At 43.2% G+C, this 18,533-nt stretch overlaps 1 protein-coding gene across 1 annotated transcript in view; it reads left to right on the top strand.

Moving 5' to 3' along the window:
- The first annotated feature begins 1,846 nt into the window (after nt 1–1,846).
- The window catches only part of LOC130129372 (teashirt homolog 2), a 62,438-nt gene continuing 45,751 nt past the window's right edge, over nt 1,847–18,533 (top strand). The window contains exons 1-3 of the mRNA XM_056299004.1: nt 1,847–1,940; nt 11,092–12,035; nt 12,113–12,257. Of these exons, the coding sequence (XP_056154979.1) occupies nt 1,847–1,940; nt 11,092–12,035; nt 12,113–12,257 (1,183 nt within the window). The remainder of the gene's footprint in view (nt 1,941–11,091; nt 12,036–12,112; nt 12,258–18,533) is intronic.

Here is an 18,533-nt window from a genome sequence, read left to right on the forward strand (position 1 = left end):
TTTTTTTTACATCAAACTTTGCTTTCGTCAAAGAATCCTCCATTTGCAGCAATTACAGCATTGCAGACCTTAGGCATTCTAGCTGTTAATTTGTTGAGGTAATCTGGAGAAATTGCACCCCACGCTTCCAGAAGCAGCTCCCACAAGTTGGATTGGTTGGATGGGCACTTCTTTGAGCAGATTGAGTTTCTGGAGCATCACATTTGTGGGGTCAATTAAACGCTCAAAATGGCCAGAAAAAGAGAACTTTCATCTGAAACTCGACAGTCTATTCTTGTTCTTAGAAATGAAGGCTATTCCATGCGAGAAATTGCTAAGAAATTGAAGATTTCCTACACCGGTGTGTACTACTCCCTTCAGAGGACAGCACAAACAGGCTCTAACAGGTACTATTTAATGAAGATGCCAGTTGGGGACCTGTGAGGCGTCTGTTTCTCAAACTAGAGACTCTAATGTACTTATCTTCTTGCTCAGTTGTGCAACGCGGCCTCCCACTTCTTTTTCTACTCTGGTTAGAGCCTGTTTGTGCTGTCCTCTGAAGGGAGTAGTACACACCGGTGTAGGAAATCTTCAATTTCTTAGCAATTTCTCGCATGGAATAGCCTTCATTTCTAAGAACAAGAATAGACTGTCGAGTTTCAGATGAAAGTTCTCTTTTTCTGGCCATTTTGAGCGTTTAATTGACCCCACAAATGTGATGCTCCAGAAACTCAATCTGCTCAAAGAAGTGCCCATCCAACCAATCCAACTTGTGGGAGCTGCTTCTGGAAGCGTGGGGTGCAATTTCTCCAGATTACCTCAACAAATTAACAGCTAGAATGCCAAAGGTCTGCAATGCTGTAATTGCTGCAAATGGAGGATTCTTTGACGAAAGCAAAGTTTGATGTAAAAAAAAATCTTATTTCAAATACAAATCATTATTTCTAACCTTGTCAATGTCTTGACTCTATTTTCTATTCATTTCACAACATATGGTGGTGAATAAGTGTGACTTTTCATGGAAAACACAAAATTGTTTGGGTGATCCCAAACTTTTGAACGGTAGTGTAGATAAATGGAAAATGTATTATATTGTGACGTGGTCAAATAATGGACTTTTCAGCCAACCCTTCAGAGTTAACCAGCAAACGTTTAGTGACCGTGAGCCAAGCTAGTCATAACAGACACAAGTTCGTATTGGTCTCAGCTTGTACTACTCTTTTAGGTCACAGAAGTGACCTTATCTATTTGCCTACTCTTTACACTAACGATGAGAAATAGCATGCTGTCTAATACAACTTCTCTCATAACGTCCCCATTACCTTCCACCACATCCCCGCTATCTGTAACAGACATGCCCGTTTTTAACATGTTCAATATCCCACAACATAACCAAAACATTGACACTTCAGTTGCATCGTGGGTAATATGCAAATGAACCCCCCCCGGCTTCGAGCAGGAACACACCAGTAGAATTCGCCACAATATTTATACATCAATTCATATTTCGCGGTATACAGCTATAACTTGAACACCAATGTGTTTCTTCCACATTTGTCCATAAAACTATGATAACATGTACAAGTGACACAATTAAGTGCAAACATTTATTTGTGTTTTCTCTGGAGTTCAGTGAACATTTCTCCATCGCAAAACCAACAACCGCTCGGGGGCCGACAACCACAGCTACTCAAACGGACTACAAACCAGCAAACTGACTTCCGTATGCGTCACATCCTGCAATGCCCACGTTCAGCCCGACAAGATACGCCTCGCCCTGTATTCGTACACCTGCGACCGTAGCATGGCGTCATGATTGCCGGCCAAATTGAGGAGACAAATTTAAATGAACCTCCGTTCCCATGATATGACGACCTGTGTCCTTGTGAAAGATGAGCTATGGCTATTTCTGGAGAACGAACTGCTCAGTCTCGCCACAGGGCAAACCCTGAATAGCCAGGGTTGGAATTACTTGAAAAGAAAGACTGGCTGATGTACTTGGCACTTGTCATTGAAGGAGTGTCTTTTGTTCACATTGCCATAGATCTCCATCTGAGGAAACTGTACAAAAGGAGTGATGTCTTTTTGAATTCTTTTGTGAAAAATTAAGACCTGCATATTACCGAGGGAGCGCAGATACTGTCAAAAACATCATTTTTGCAGCATCTCATCTGAAGTTACTGTTCAAATTTTGGGAAAGTTGGCCGGTGACACAAGCATGCTTGGTGCTTTCTTTTCCAACCACAGATGTCCTTGTCTTGGATGGTTGATAAAAAGGGAATAGTCACCTTAGCTAATTTATGTCTTGGGTTGGGTGTACACAGAATGTGAAGGATGTGAAACTATACGCCTGTGGACGTCCCTTTATTGCATCTGACAGAGATGACTTTTTAATGTCATCCCTCTGCACTGCGCATGTGGGAGTCTGTAGTGCACATTTTTTCCCACCCGAGGAGAGATAACACACAGGAGAAATCAGTCAGAGCTGCCACAAGAACAAGTCTCACACATCATCAATTCTGTGCTTTCTTCAATTGGAACTGTGATTTCAAGTGTTAAGAGTATATGGTAATTCAAGCCAAGATAATCTTGTTCCCTGAATGTGATAAATTTAGGAACATCCAGATTAAAACTTTTTAACTCCGGGCCCATGAAATTCATTTTTTTGTATCTTAATGCATCTCCAGCCGGAACAATACGTTTATGTTGCATGAAGCATATTTCTCAAGTGTAGCTGTTCGCTGGTACGCTCTTTCACAGCTCTGATTGTGGTTCTTCTGTGCTACAAATCCCTGGCTCACACTTTCATTTAGGAGAGAGTTTAATATCTGGTATCATATAAGTAACACGACAAAAAGCGAAAATACTCAATCTTTGACTTTAATCTACTAGATAGCCAGAGTTGATATTTAAAGAAAAAAAAGCAATGTGCACATTTCTGGATTGCTAATGTTTAGTATTTTGGTTTGCATTTCAGTCATTTTTACATGTGACCAGGCTGACCCAAAAATGCAAAGGAGAGCAGAAAAGAGCTCTGATGAGAGGAAAAGTAATGATGTGTCTTTCAACAACGCTTTGTCTCTTTTCCTTTGGCCAAGTCTGGGATACCTATTAACACTCCCCCTAAATTATTCATTCAGATAGATAAAACACCTCCACAATTAATTGCTTGGGGTCTACCCATCCCCCTATAATATATTGAAGGACCTGAAAATTCACAGCATGCTCTTGGTAAGTGTTGGATTGCATGACATCAGATTTCTTGGAATTTCAGTTGTATGAAGTCAAAACAAATGCTTGTAACACAATGACTCAGGTATATTTAGTGTAAAAGATGCCTGCTTGTTAATGGCGATGTCGTGAAACATTCCCTTCCAGGCTCAGGCCTATAATAATAAGCCTTGATGAGAGAAAATGAGACAGAGAGAAGAAAATGATGCGAAACTTTGCCATCTTTACATATTCTGTTTTATGGACATAACTTCAGAGCAAATTAACACCACATGTCTGGCATCCTCATGTAAATTACATCAGATCCTCAACCTTGCACAAACCTCTGTGAAAACGACACTCAATTTTATATATTAATCATAAACATTCAATGTATGCAGTATTAATTGCCCTACTTCTTTAAGAAACTGCCATTTAAAGGGACCCGTTCGAGATTTAGGAATCACACTTTGTATTCAAGTGTGGTCTTCCATTCACTGCCAGTGAGAATTATTTTCCTGTACCATGTACTGTACTATACATGAATCCTCTCTGGGCTTTAGGAAATCAACTTGCAAATAATGGCTGCAACATGACTTCATTTATGCTCACATTTGATTTGGCATACAGATGCAGCCATCAATAAAGTCCTAAAATCACTACATGCTTGCTGCACCATATGGTGCCGTTATGCCATCTTGGAAATATGGGATATGGTATCTTGTTTGAACATTTCTTTTCTATTGTACATTTGAGGATTAAAGGAGGCTATACCACATACTGCAGAACGGATGCAGGATAAATGCACAGTTGCTAACTTCTAAAATGGCTAGCAGTCAGTTGGTGTCACTGTCAATAGTGATGCTTTTGGATTACTCCATTTCAAAATGCAGATCCCGAAGTTAAAAAAAAATCCCACAAAAATATGCACGAAGCAAAGAGAAAATAAGCTTTGTGTTTGTATAAAAGTCAACTTTGCCAAAGATCATCCAGCAGGAGCAGCGTGCTGCCTTGCTATTTATTGCTACACTGCTGAATGCAACGCCAGCTCAAAAGGCTTCAAATCATTGGGGAGATTGTTAGGCTTCTGTGGAAATTACGGAAATGCAGGGGAAATGGATGAGTAACACTTCATAACAATTAATCAGAGTCCGCTGATTAATAAAGTTCATTTTTTATTCTCGATGATTCAGGGGATTATCAAAAGGACACTGTCCTTGTCATTTTGATTAACAAACCCATCCGCGCGCTGGAAGAGGACGCGCTGAAGGGAGACGCTTTCTCTCGCCCATAAAATAAATATTGAATGAGAATATTAACTCGTTAACCTTGACAAGTATTTGTAATTTTCATAAGGGGTAAACTAGCAGATTCAGCACAAAAAATGCTGTGGGGGTTTGAGAAAAAGCACTGGAAGAGGGGTGGGGGAATGACAACACACAACAAATTAGAGAGAATGAAGAATGCTACTGCATGAATCCTGTCATTTTTATGGGCTGCAATGATTAATTTGTTTGTTCAAATTCTCAATTAAGCCAGGAGGAACTTGCAGAATTAGAAAATGAGAGCAGTGCAGTGTTGTCTTGGCTTTGCAAGTGCCCCAGGGAGATATAGCCTACCTGATTCAGGCCTCAGGTCATCAGGCTGTTGTGAAGACAGCTCACAGTCTGGACCAAGGATGGTTGTGTATGTCCCAGAGATTCATTTTAAAACACATTACAGCATGGGCAAAAAAAAAAAAAAAGTAATTCAAAATATTTAATCAGCTCCCCTTGATAAATCATTCTGCCTATTGTATTCATTTGTCTAGGTTGCCTTGTCAAGGGTAATGCCCTTAAAATGTCAATTGTCAGTATGTATTGCGTTGGAAATAAAGTACAGTTCACAACATACAAACAGCAGTCATTCGCAGCGTCATGCAGACAAAATAAAATATGGAGCTTGCACTTCCCTTTTCCCTGGGGGCCATATGCACTTATTATTTGTCAGAGTGACAGATGTTTTTCAAATGATGGCGTCTCATGAGTGCTGAACTTCTACCATAGCCTTACCATGGGAGACTGCAGGACGTTATATACCATCTGATGGTTGAAACCTCTGCAGAACGAGGAGATGAAGCAAGTCCCTCGGCTGGTGAGGCTGTCTGGAGAGAGGCCCAAGAACAGAGGGAGAGATTATCGGGGTGGTCCACCGAGATGATCTGTGCTCTGGTGAACTGCATTGAATAACAGTAAACTTGTCCCTGCACTGGATTCATAGGCAATACAAGTGCTATGCAGAACAAGGCAAAGCTTGGATCCAAAATTATATTTTCTGATCATCAAATCCCTGTCATTTGTACTTATTTACCAAGTGTATTTTAATTTGCAAATTTGTTTTGGTAGTTTCTGTAGACATCTGTAGGTTTAAATGCTCAATAGAGCAGATACACTATGAAAATGCCAAGTCAAAATTGGCCCAAAATTTAGGATATTCACATAAGAAAATCTCAAAACAAGATATTTCAGTTTGATTTTAAGACTGTCCGACTTCTTCAGATATACCAATTTTGCAGTAGAATTTTTTTTTTTGCTCGCTACAAGTTTAGTTTGACACTATTATCACTCAGGGATTAAAAGTAATTATTACTCATGTTTTTAAGTGACATTACTTAAAGCTAGAGTGTGAGACTTTTGCATGTAAATTAACGTCCATGACATTCAAACCCTTGCCAAACGAGTTCACACAATGATGATTAAGCCTATCACCGCCAGGTAAATTTCTGTATTTCGCAGTACACCAGTTTTAAATCTGGTATCTGGGGTGACATTCCCACGCTGGTGAACCAGAAGTGATGCGTAGTGATGCGTTTTACATCGTCAATACATACAGTCAGTGTCCAGTCATAGTTGGGGGTGTCGATGGGTTGTGACGTCGAGTTCATGGGATGTTTTTGTAGGGGTGGAATTGGTGTTGGAAACGGAGAGTGAAATTGGAAGTGAGAATGAGGACATGAGAGGGTTTGAAAATAAGAAAAGGAAGAAGAATATATGGAATTGCTCGAGCGATTCTAGTCAGTCGTTGGAAACAGAGGGGACATATCTCGTTGGGATGAAAGCCATAACAAGAGAAGACGGGATTTTCAAAGACCCACATGAGGTTGGAAAGTTTGTAGGGAGAAAACTTGGGAGATGTACGGTCGATCAGGATAACTAGAAGTAGGATGGTTATCATTGATTGTATATCAAAGCGATAAAGCCATTAAGATCAAGGTATTTAGAAGTTATCCCTAAATACCTTGCTTCCCACTCGGATCAAAAGCAAAGAAGAGGGGAGTGATAAGTGGTGTGCCACTGACAGTACAGGCGTAGTCATTTCAGGTTGTTGCAGGTGTGTGGGGGGCAAGAAGAATGACTAGATTTCGAGAAGGGGAGAAGGAGGGGAGTAATTCTGTGTGTTTGACTTTTGAAAGGGAATTGCCGGAAAGAGTGGATCTTGATTATGTGAGTTACGGGATGAGGCCATATGAGAAAGCTCCTCTCAGATGTTTTTGTTGTCAAGAATATTGACATGTTGCTGCAGTATGTAATGGAGTCAGAAGATATGGGAAGGACAACGGCAATGTGGAAAATTGTTAAGTTGAGAAAGTGCAAGTGAAATGCCTGCACTGCAAGGGAAATCATGATACGGGATCAGCACAGTGTCCAAAAGGAATTAAGGAAGATAAGTGAATAAGATGAGAACAGAAAAGGGATTGTTGTACACTGAAGCTGCTAAGAGAATGGAGAGAAACAACGAGACTGACGCGAGACAAGAAGCTAAGGAAGACAAGTCAGTCAGGAAGCATGCTGAGTTTTGGTAATTAACTGTACTGCTGGAGTAGAAAGAAATAAGAGAGAATTGACATAATTGTAGATGCAGCAAGGAGATTTCTGGGAGTTGTGGGAGTTTCTGGAGAAGGTGTGCAGCAGCTGCTGAGAGGCTTCTAGTCTCTTATTTTATGTTTTGCTTTAGTAAATACACATTCTGATCCACTCTCCATACCAGTTGGTGGCGGTAATGCGCCAATCGTTGTTTGCCAACCCCCAATGAACCTAAAGAAGACGAAGAAGATAGTTGGGGGGGGGCTTGGAAAGCGCGATTTTTAAACTCATGCTAATGTCAACAAGGTGTCTGTCTTGTAGAGTCCTTGTCACTTGACAAAGAACGCAACATTTAAAAATTAAACAGAATCGGGTCGGATTGTTGTCCATATCTCGTAAAAGACTGGACAAATCCAACTAAATGCCCCGAAGTGTCATTCCCAGATATTTTCTCCAATCTGGTTGAAACGCCTGGTAAGAGACACTTATATTTACTATAGATATGATTAATAAAATAAAAATAATATCAGCACCATACAGCCATTAATGCCATGATGTAACACACTAGCATGTTTTAGTAAAGTCCATGCAGTTTCGAGACAGTAGCAGCGCTAACGTTACTCAACGCCATTAGCCTACATTTTTACGATGTGCTATATCATGCAGGGATTTACACACCGCGCAACCTCAAGAACTACAGGTCCTTGGAGGCTCACTACTTTTTTTACCAGCGGCTTTGTGGGGGTTGTACTCCATCACAAAATGTCTGGGTCAGACACTTGTCTTTTTCGGTGTGATGCGAAGCCATCCTGGAGGGTGACAGAAAAGCTTCATAGGACCTGGGTTGCTGTACAGGAAGATGGTACAATCTTAGCTGTCCATTGCGACGGCATTGGCAAGGTAAGTGGCGGATGATACTGGTTTTACTTAGTAATGGCAAGCCGACTCCTACTCGGTTCCGTCTCTTTAATATATAAAACTTCAACTGGATTTTCAAGTTCATTGACGCGCTAAAAGCCACACGGCAACTGCTCGACATGTTTGGTAATGAACGCTTTGTCTTCCCCCTCGGCGTAAAAGGATGTGACGTTTTGTGGGCGTTCATATAGCTATTGGCTTGCCTTCAGGGCTTTCCGCCAAAAAGCATCCGGGCCTGGAAGCTAAAAAAAAAAAACGAAGTGTGCAAGAAAAGTTTCTGATAGTAGAGAGAAAAAAGAAACTCGGCGTTCAGAGGAAGGATTAAAGTAAAAAAATAAAAAGAAAAGAAAGCGAGGACAACCACGGACAACTGACTTTTGGCCAGGAGGTTGGTTGGAGGATCATAGGTGTAGCTTTTTCTCGGTGGAGCGCGATGAAAGAAGAGAAATAATTACTCACTGCCAGAAGGGGGAGACAAAACTTCCAAACTGCAGGTTTAAGGTTATTACAATGGCGACATTCCTCTTTTTAGTTGATCATTTTAATCTAATTTATATTCACTTGACAAACCCCTTTTTCGCCGACGGGGAGAAGGGAAATAGGTGCAAACAAGGGACAAAAAAACAAAACAAAACAACGTTTTCCTGCCATTATAAGACTTTTCCGCAGCCCCCCAAGTCGATTGAACGGCAAATATGGAAAAAATGTTGTTTATTTGCATTGCTCAAACGAAAAAATCCACCCAATAAAAAAGTGTTGTATGTCAGTCTGTGGATGCGCAGCCTCCTCGGCGGGCCCTCGCGCTAAAGTGACCAAGTCTGGCATGAAATGACAGCCTGTTAAAATTTCAAAGCCCTTATTAGAAGACGTCAAATGTGTTTAATGATATAAAATGAATGAAGGCTCTGCTGATTGACTTTCAATCATTCTAAAGCAATAATATTAATTCTAAACCAACTAACTTTTAAGGTTCACGTGGCCTCGATTGCTCAGTCGTGCCGATTTGCCATGTACAACATCAGGAAAATTAGACCCTACCTGTCTAAGCATGCAGCACAACTCCTGGTACAGGCTCTTGTAATATCACGCATTGACTACTGCATTTCCTTACTGGCAGGTCTCCCTGCATGCACTTTCAAACCTTTGCAAATGATCCAGAACGGGGCAGCGCGTCTGATCTTCAACCAACCCAAAACAGCACATGTCACTCCGCTGTTCATATCCATCCACTGGCTCCCAGTTGCTACCCGCATCAAATTCAAAACTTTGATGCTCGCTTACAAAACAGCAACTAAAACGGCTCCCGCCTACCTGAACTCCCTCATTCAGGTCAACACTCAGTCCCTCTACGCTCTGCCAATGAAAGGTGCCTGGCACTTCTGCCACAACGGGGCCCCAAGTCACCAGCCAGACTCTTCTCTTCTGTAGTTCCCCGGTGGTGGAACGAGTTACCAAACTCCGCTGAGTCCATCTCCATCTTTAAGATGAAGCTAAAGACCCAGTTCTTTCACGAACACATCCACACCTGATGGTATTGTAACCCAGCTATTTTCTCGCCCGGTGCGGGATTCGACACGGGGTGTACTGCACCACAAGGCGACATCACTAACCGCTCGACTAAAGGGTCGATCGGCCAGTGGGTCTTATTAGTAGTTTACAGTCGTCACCCTCTCCCGGAAGCGCGCCCTCGCGCTTTGTATTTCCCGCGCTCCGAAGAGACTTCTGAGGATCTGCACGCTTCCGGATCCCACCGCTGCCACCAATGTAACCGAGCAATTTTCTCGCCCGGTGCGGGATTCGACATGGGGTGTATTGCGCCACAAGGCGACATCACTAACCGCTCGACTAAAGGGTCAGACCCTCTAGTCGGTCGGCCAGTGGTTCTTATTAGTAGTTTACAGTATTAATAAAAATACAAACAAAAAACCCCGCTTCTATGCACCCTATGCATTGCTTTTGTGCACTGCCTGTTGGCACCTATATGCCCTATTGGACTTGAACCTAGTGTTTTAGGCATTCACTTGCGTTGTCTCCTGACTAGATCCTTGCTTGTGTTGTATTACCCCTCAGATGTATGTCGCTTCCGCTAAATGAAATTGTAACATTGTAATAAAACAACGGTAAGAAAAGACTTCAAATGTGTTTAACCGTCATGGTTTTGATGATGTAACCGGTTATTTTCTTGTCCGGTGCGGGACTCGATACGAAGTGTACTGCACCACAAGGCGACATCACTAACCGCTCGGCTAAAGGGTCAGACCCATTAGCTAGGGGCTAACGTGTATTATTAGTAGTTTACAGTCGTCACCCTCTCCCGGAAGCGCGCCCTCGCGCTTTGTATTTCCCGCGCTCCGAAAAGACTTCTGAGGATCTGCACACTTCCGGATCCCACCGCCGCCACCAATGTAACCGATTATTTTCTTGCCCGGTGCGGGATTCGACACGAGGTGTACTGCACCACAAGGCGACATCACTAACCGCTCGACTAAAGGGTCAATCGGCCAGTGGGTCTTATTAGTAGTTTACAGTCGTCACTCTCCCCGGAAGCGCGTCCTCGCGCTTTGTCATTCCGCGCTCCGAAGAGACTTCTGAGGATCTGCACACTTCCGGATCCCACCGCTGCCACCAATGTAACCGGTTATTTTCTTGCCCGGTGCGGGATTCGACACGGGGTGTACTGCACCACAAGGCGACATCACTAACCGCTCGGCCCTTTAGCTAGGGGCTAACGTGTCTTATTAGTAGTTTACAATGATATAAAATTAACCAAGGTGAATGGCTACTCTGCTGATTGACTTTCTGTTGGACACCGATGAACAGTCTGTCTTGAATGCCCTTATGCTGACGTCACTGTGCAGAGGGGGGGCGGGTGATTACGCCCTTTTCAATACATAAACGGCCGGTTGCCCTTTTTGGCATTCCGGTGAGACCAGAGATCCGATGGCTACCGTGTATCAGTTTGTCCTCGTTAATAGTGCTTTCTGCTAGCTATATGTTACCTACACAGTCCTGATGGCAGCTGCAACAGGTTATGGGCCCAGGAGGGACGTGGGATCGCGTTGGAGCAGATTGTTATTTGACGGGGACGAAAAGAAATATGAGTTGTGGGAAACGAAGTTTCTGGGACATTTGCGCCTTCAAGGCTTGAAGGACTGCATCCTCTACGAGCCCGACACAACTCACGCGGATTATGACGAGGAGAGCGAGCAGAGCAGAAATGAGGAAGCGTTCGCTGAATTGATCCAATTTTTGGATGACACTAGTCTCTCTCTGATCATGAGGGAAGCGGCAGATGATGGCCGAAAGGCATTAAAATTGCTCCGAGAACACTACGCAGGTAAAGGAAAGCCTCGTGTGATAAGCTTGTACGTCGAATTAACCACGCTGCAGAAGGCAGCAAACGAGACTGTTACTGACTATGTCATCAGAGCCGAAACGGCGATAACAGCACTTAGAAACGCAGGCGAGATTCTGAGCGACGGGCTGCTAATCGCTATGCTATTGAAAGGACTTCCCGAGTCGTTTAAGCTATTTGCTGTTCATATCACCACCCAAGCTGATGACAACATGACTTTTTCCGAGTTCCGAGCTAAGTTGAGAAGCTTTGAGAACACTGAGAAGCTGAACACGCAACCTGATGACGGAGTGATGAAGGTGACTGCTATTCCCGGGGTGGGCGGGAGAGTGAACGTTACCTGTTTTTCCTGCGGGGAGAGGGGTCACATTGCCCGGGCCTGTCAGCAAAACGACCAGGGGGGCCAGCGGCCCAGGCGGTGGTGCGCTCTCTGTAGGAGCACAACACACGGCGACGCCGCATGCAGACGGAAGAGGAGGGTTGACGTGAAGCGCGCCACCATACTTACCGCCGACGAAGAGGAGCACGAGTTCGCATTCCGGGTCAGCGACAGACAGCGGGAGGGCTCCGAAGGTGGCCTGATGGTGGACACAGGAGCGACATCCCACATCATCACCGACCAACGCAAGTTTAAGAGCTTCGACTCAACGTTCCAGCCAGCGAAACACACCCTGGAGCTGGCTGACGGGACCAGGACAACGGGTGTTGCCACGAGAAGAGGAGACGCGGAGGTGATTCTGGAGGACACCACGGCCGACGGGTGAAAGCGACGTTGAGGGGAGCGCTGCACATTCCCTCCTACCCACAGGACATCTTCTCCGTGAAGACAGCGACTGCAAACGGTGCCTCAGTGACCTTTCAACAAGGTAGAGACCGGCTCGTCCATAAGGACGGTACCAGGTTCGACATCAGCGAGCGCAACAGGCTCTACTACCTGAACACCTACGACAATGGTGAGCGTGAACTCGAGAATGATGAAAATGATGAATGTCATGCATGCTATGATGTACAGACTTGGCACGAAATCCTTGGTCACTGCAATTATGATGATCTGTTAAAATTGGAAAGTGTCACTAAGGGAATGGGTGTTAAAGGCAAAACTGAGTGTAACTTGGTGCCGTGTGAAATATGCATTCAAGGTAAATTTGCCCAAAGCAGAAATAGAGAGGTAGATGTAAAAGCTAAAGTCGCACTTGAACTGGTGCACACAGATTTAGCTGGCCCTATAGAGCCAACAGCCAAAGATGGATTCAAGTACATTTTGGGATTCACTGATGATTATTCAGGAGCAATGTTTACTTATTTTTTGAAATCCAAGAGCGACACAGTGAAGGACACAGAAAAGTTCTTTGCTGACGTTGCACCTTATGGCAAAGTCAAATGTATCAGATCGGATAATGGTACAGAATTTATGTCGAGAGATTTTCACTCACTGCTTAGCAAAAATGTCATTAGACACGAGACCTCGGCCCCTTACTCGCCTCATCAAAATGGGACATCCGAGAGAAGCTGGATAACATTGCTTGAAATGTCTAGATGTATGTTGCTTGAGAGTGGCCTACCAAAAGAACTGTGGACATATGCAGTTCAGAGTGCTGCGGTTATCCGTAACAGATGTTATAATGGGCGTGTAGGGCAGACTCCATACTACATGTTGACCGGGAAGAAGCCTGATCTCTCCAAAATGTATATTTTTGGCTCTGCGTGCTATGCATACAAACAAAATAAGAAAAAGCTTGATCCCCGATGTGAAAAGGGTATTTTTGTTGGTTATGACAAGAACAGTCCTGCATACTTGGTATACTATCCAGACACAGGGAAAGTGTTTAAGAACAGGTTGGTGAAGTTCATTACAAAGAGCGCTACTGAATGTCAGACTCAGACAGACCAGGAAACCAGTGAATGTGCTCTGCCTAGAAAGGGCGCTAAGACCCAACCACAAATCGAGATGACGAGTCAGAGTACACAAGATGTAGATCAATGTGAGTCAGACACCAACATGAGTGGGGAAGGTAGTCGTCCAAGGAGAGACCGGAGACCTCCCCCGTATCTAGATGATTATGAGTGTGATGACCAGGTTTTAACCAGCATTGACTACTGTTACAGGGTTATTTGTGATGTACCCCAAACTCTGAAACAAGCCCTAGGCTCACCAGAGTCCTCACTATGTGCTAAAGCTATGCAGGATGAGATGAGTTCCCTGAGGGAAAATGACACTTTTACCCTAACAACATTGCCAGAAGGTAAACATGCAGTGGGGGGCAGATGGGTTTACAGCGTTAAGGAAAACCCATTTCAAACCACATATAAAGCAAGATATGTAGCTAAAGGCTATAGTCAAATTGAAGGGATAGACTATAGTGAGACCTTTTCCCCAACCGCTGATATGACCTCTGTACACAGTTTAATGCAGGTTGCTGCACAATATGGTTTGGAGTTGCACCAAATGGAAGGATAACTATTGAGTATTGCCCCACATCAGGCATGGTTGCAGATATTTTGACTAAACCTGTAACTAAGCTCCGCTTGACAAGTTTGTTTCTTTTGTTTTTGGTATGTAAGATGTTTTTTTATTTTTTTTGCTAGATGTACCTGACAACTGCATACTGTAATCAGCCTAAGAGCATGTGGGGGTGTTGAACACCGATGAACACTGTCTGTCTTGAATGCCCTTATGCTGACGTCACTGTGCAGAGGGGGGGCGGGGGATTACTCTCTTTTCAATAAATAAACGGCCGGTTGCCCTTTTTGGCATTCCGGTGAGACCAGAGTTCCGATGGCTATCGTGTATCAGTTTGTCCCCGTTGATAGTGCTTTCTGCTAGCTATGTTACCTACACAGTCCTGATGGCAGCTGCAACACTTTCGTTCATAAACAACGGTAAGAAAACAGTTAAACCATGGAAAATGTTTTATTGTAACTACAGAGATGGTTTCCAGTTGTGACTAGTTAATCTTACTCTTCAAACTGTATTTTTATAGCGAAGTTTTAACATTGGAGATTGGCACTTCTACGTGAAGGCGAGGTGAATAAGGCAATTTATTGTAGCCAATTAGGAGAACAGTCAGGGAGCCGCCAAGCCGGGACGTGAACCCGTGTTTCCCGCTCCGCAAGCGACAACGTTAATCAGTCGACTAAAGGGTCCGATCCGTTAGTCAAGGACCAACGTGTGTACTTATCCATGCATGTTACATTATGTTTGGTTCATCCAGTGTTCCTCCAGTTCTGCTGTGCTGACATCAGTAGTGAGTGGTTTGCTGGCTTGCGAAATTTGATCGACTTCTCGTTTGTTTTCAAGACTCATACCTGAATACATAACGTTTTGGTTTTGACTCTCACTGCCCGATCTGACTCAACCGTAGACGTGAGTTGCGCATGCGCACGGTTGACTCGGAGCGGGCAGCGACAAAAGCAGCGTGATTTGAGCGAGCTAGAGTGAATGAAGAGCGTGCGGCTATCGCGAGAACAAACGTTTTTCGAAGGTGTTTAATCAACGCAGCGCAGCCGTGAGAGGTTCTTCATCGTGCAGTCATAACTGTGCACAACAAATAGGCTGATTAGTCCGCGTGATATTTTTCGTCCCCGTTTTCCGGGAACTCCGCCTCGCGTTATTATGTTTCCCACCCGGATTACGGGAAGACCCGCCCCTACTCTATCTCTGATTGGCTAACCCTATCCCTAACCCCACCTTAACCAACCTAACCAACGGAGGAAACGAGTACTAGCCAATCAGAGGCAGAGTTCCCGGAAAACGGGTACGACAGAAAATCACGCGATTGTTTGCGAGATTAGCTGCGAAACGCATAATCCCCTCCAGGCCAGCGCATGGCGGTGATACTAATTAAACACTTGTTAAAATAAATTAATTTACATTATTAAACTTTGGCCCAGCCAGCTCAAAAGAGAAGCACTCACAACAAGCAGTGTTGGATCACCAAACAAGTTTCATGCATAGAAAATAAAATATGGCAAAAAAATATATTGAACTTACTCTTTTGTTTTAATGCGTAGGTACAAATAAAATCAAATAATTCACTTTCAGTTATTCATAATGATATTTAAACAGTTACTTCGGTAATCCTGCCAAATATTTTGCGACATCAAAATCTAACCACAGGATACTGTATAATGCGCTAATGCGTAACATATCAAAGATCCTGGGCAGGGTGTTATCTGTTCTACATACGCTGCAGTTTCTGCAGGCGAAAGTGCAACTTTGTTATAGTGTTAAAGACCATTATATGATTTTTGCAATGAAATCACAGTGTGTTTTCCAGACCAGTGAGTGCTTTTAATGATGCTGGCCACCTTTCTTTTTTTCCAATCCAAGGTGTCCTCTATAGGGTATGCATATCCAGAGCAGCGGCATTGACTAGAGCCAGCACTTGTGAAGTGAAAATGCTTATTAGTCAAACAGTCCCCATCGGAATAATGCCACGGTCAGCCTGTGGTGAGGGATAACTCTATCTGGATGACACTCTGGAGCTTATTCTGTAGGGGATCTGCTTTAGTACAGCACTCACAAACATGATGTATGGACACACATGCTGACCAGCATCGTGGGACCAGGCCATAGAACAGCTAGGGATGACTTACTGTAGCGAGAGCGTGGCTTGCATAGAACAAGCACCTAAAACAACAACACTGCGCTCTATTTTCTGTTTAATGATCCATTCGCCCCTCATAACCTTGATTAAAACCTGCAGGCAGAAAAACCACAGTTATAAACCGAATATGCAGTGACGATGACAGCACTGTATGAGACTGCGTCAAACCCTGCCACCATCATCGATCCTTTTTAGTTTGACAGTCTTTGTCAAAAAGGCAGCAAAGTCGTGTTGTCTTAATCATTACATGTCCAGATAACTATAGAAGGACTTTCAATTACAGCGCTACTCATGTTTAATACAAAGAGGTATGTCAAAGCAGCATATATTTATGGGGAACATTTGCTGCGTATGGGAAAGGCAGGAATCAATTTCCCGCCTCTCTTGATAATTGATCTTTTTTCTGATGGTACTCCTGGAGGGAAAGATGACAAGTAAGGTCTATCATATTTGGAATGGTAGTAAAGCTGCCAACGCCTCATTTCCTGGAGGCTTCTGACCTCCAAGCAACTCACTGTTTCCCTTAACTGCCTAAAGCCAGCATTCATTTATCAATCTTGGCTGGATTCAGTCCAAGATGTCAATAATAGTCTGACACATTTCCATCTATGCATCCATGTATTTATTTTGTTAGTACATGTGTATGGATGTATATATGCATGTACTCTACATGCCTGTCTGTCTATCTATCTTGCATAAAGGGCCACAACTCTGCTTTATTTTTTTTTGTCTATGTATAAGATTGATTTGACTGCCTTTCTGCATCCTTGTTAAAAATATGGTAGACAGTAAAATTACAAGCAGGCACTTGGTTTCAGATTTAACTGATTTAATTCCTCCTCTGCATTGAACATTTTCCAAGAGACCTCGCCATCAGTAACTAAACCTACTCAAAACAACTCCAATCCCATAAATCTACCTCTGAAGGAATTTGATACTTTTAAAAAGTGACAGCAACTGACCTTGAGATTTATTTTTGTCACACCAGAAACTGTCTCCCTCAGCAACGAGCGATGTGCCTGTCCAGATGGTTTTGTGTGGCATCGTCTTGCTAATTGTCATTGATGCCATCAAAGGGATGTAGCAGACCTGACAACTTAGCTGATGAGCAATGAGATGAGCATGAGAGGGGAAATTAGAGCCAAAAACATGTGACAGGTTTTTTTTTCTGTACCCTACCTATGCTTTTGAGGGCATTAAATCAGCTTTCTTCCTTAGTTTTCCTGCAACACTTATTACAGAGTGAAGCGTAAGAGAAATAAAATGCGTTTTTTTAACCATAACTTCACAGGAGTCATAACTACGTCATACTGCGTTATTACAGTATGCATCCAATAAATTCGAAAGTACAATAATGCATCAGAAATAAGTCCAATATATTCGGCCTGTTTTTAAATTGGCACCGCGAAAGTTCCAAGAGTAATAATGTCATTGCGTGTTAAAAGCTATCACCCGTGCTAGTTCCCGCTGAAGTTGAATAAGTGGCAACACAAAACCACTGTTGGATGTCTCTGGTGATTGTACAGCATGCAAGACAAAACATATGACACAAGGGATGATCCTGACCCAAGACTGACATGTGCTAAAGTGCATTATAGTCATTGCCGGGATTAAGGTCACGTTGGCTCCTGTTATAAATTAGAGGGGACAGCTCCGGCATACATGGAGTGTAAAGTGTGAGGAAGTCTTGGGGAAGAAAAAAAATCCCTAGGATCTTTGAGAACACACAGAGACAGTTATAAGTGTCTTGTGTCTTTCTCTCTTTCCTTATGATTAGCGCACACTTAATCATCAAATTAAAGACGGCTTTAACGAAGTTCATCATATAATGGGGGTACTGTGCTTCCACACGAAACCTGCACAGGGACTTCTATGGTTGCCCTGTCTGCACCTTAGGGGTTATACCCTGCCAGTGGTCATCAAAAAATACATTATGATACGAGAACAGCCACGGTTCACAGTGGTTATATTATAATTACTGCTTATACAGTCAATGTATACAGTGTAGTCAATGTATACAGTATCGTTTATTCAGCTCCAAACATATTTACATGTTCCTTCCAGGCATAATAGTCTCTTGACTAAGAATACCCTGCTTGGAGCAATAGCATGTGCGAGAGCAGACTTTTGCTCTTAGATACAAAGGGAAACAACTTGAAAGGAAATAAGTAAATGAATGCAATGCCTCATTAGGCGGGTTTTATTTGACCATAGCCAATTAGAGAGCATCTGTAATTTAAAACAGTCAACCTAAAAAAAGATTGAATGAAGAACACATTCCTCTCATGGGACTCAATCCGTTGCCTTGTTCTCCTCCAACTGAAGATTTTACCAGTGACATTTTTCCGTTGGAATGAAAATAAATGCTACACAGAGCAGACATAAGTTCAAAAATATGTAGACCTCTGAGATAAGAGAGGAGGGTCCATAGCATTTCATTGTGCAGCGTCAAGGTTACTGTATGCTCTGATGTCTGCCTCGGCTTTTGGCTGGCCGCGCTGACTGGTTTTGCAGTTGCTCCGTGTGATCAATACCTCTCCCTCTGTCTTAATCAACGACGCACTGAGGTATTTGTGGGCCGGTACCTGAAAGACACAATGGAGCGGTCTGAAAATGGAGCTG

Source organism: Lampris incognitus, chromosome 2 (genome assembly GCF_029633865.1).
Source record: "Lampris incognitus isolate fLamInc1 chromosome 2, fLamInc1.hap2, whole genome shotgun sequence".
NCBI classification, from domain to species: domain Eukaryota; kingdom Metazoa; phylum Chordata; class Actinopteri; order Lampriformes; family Lampridae; genus Lampris; species Lampris incognitus.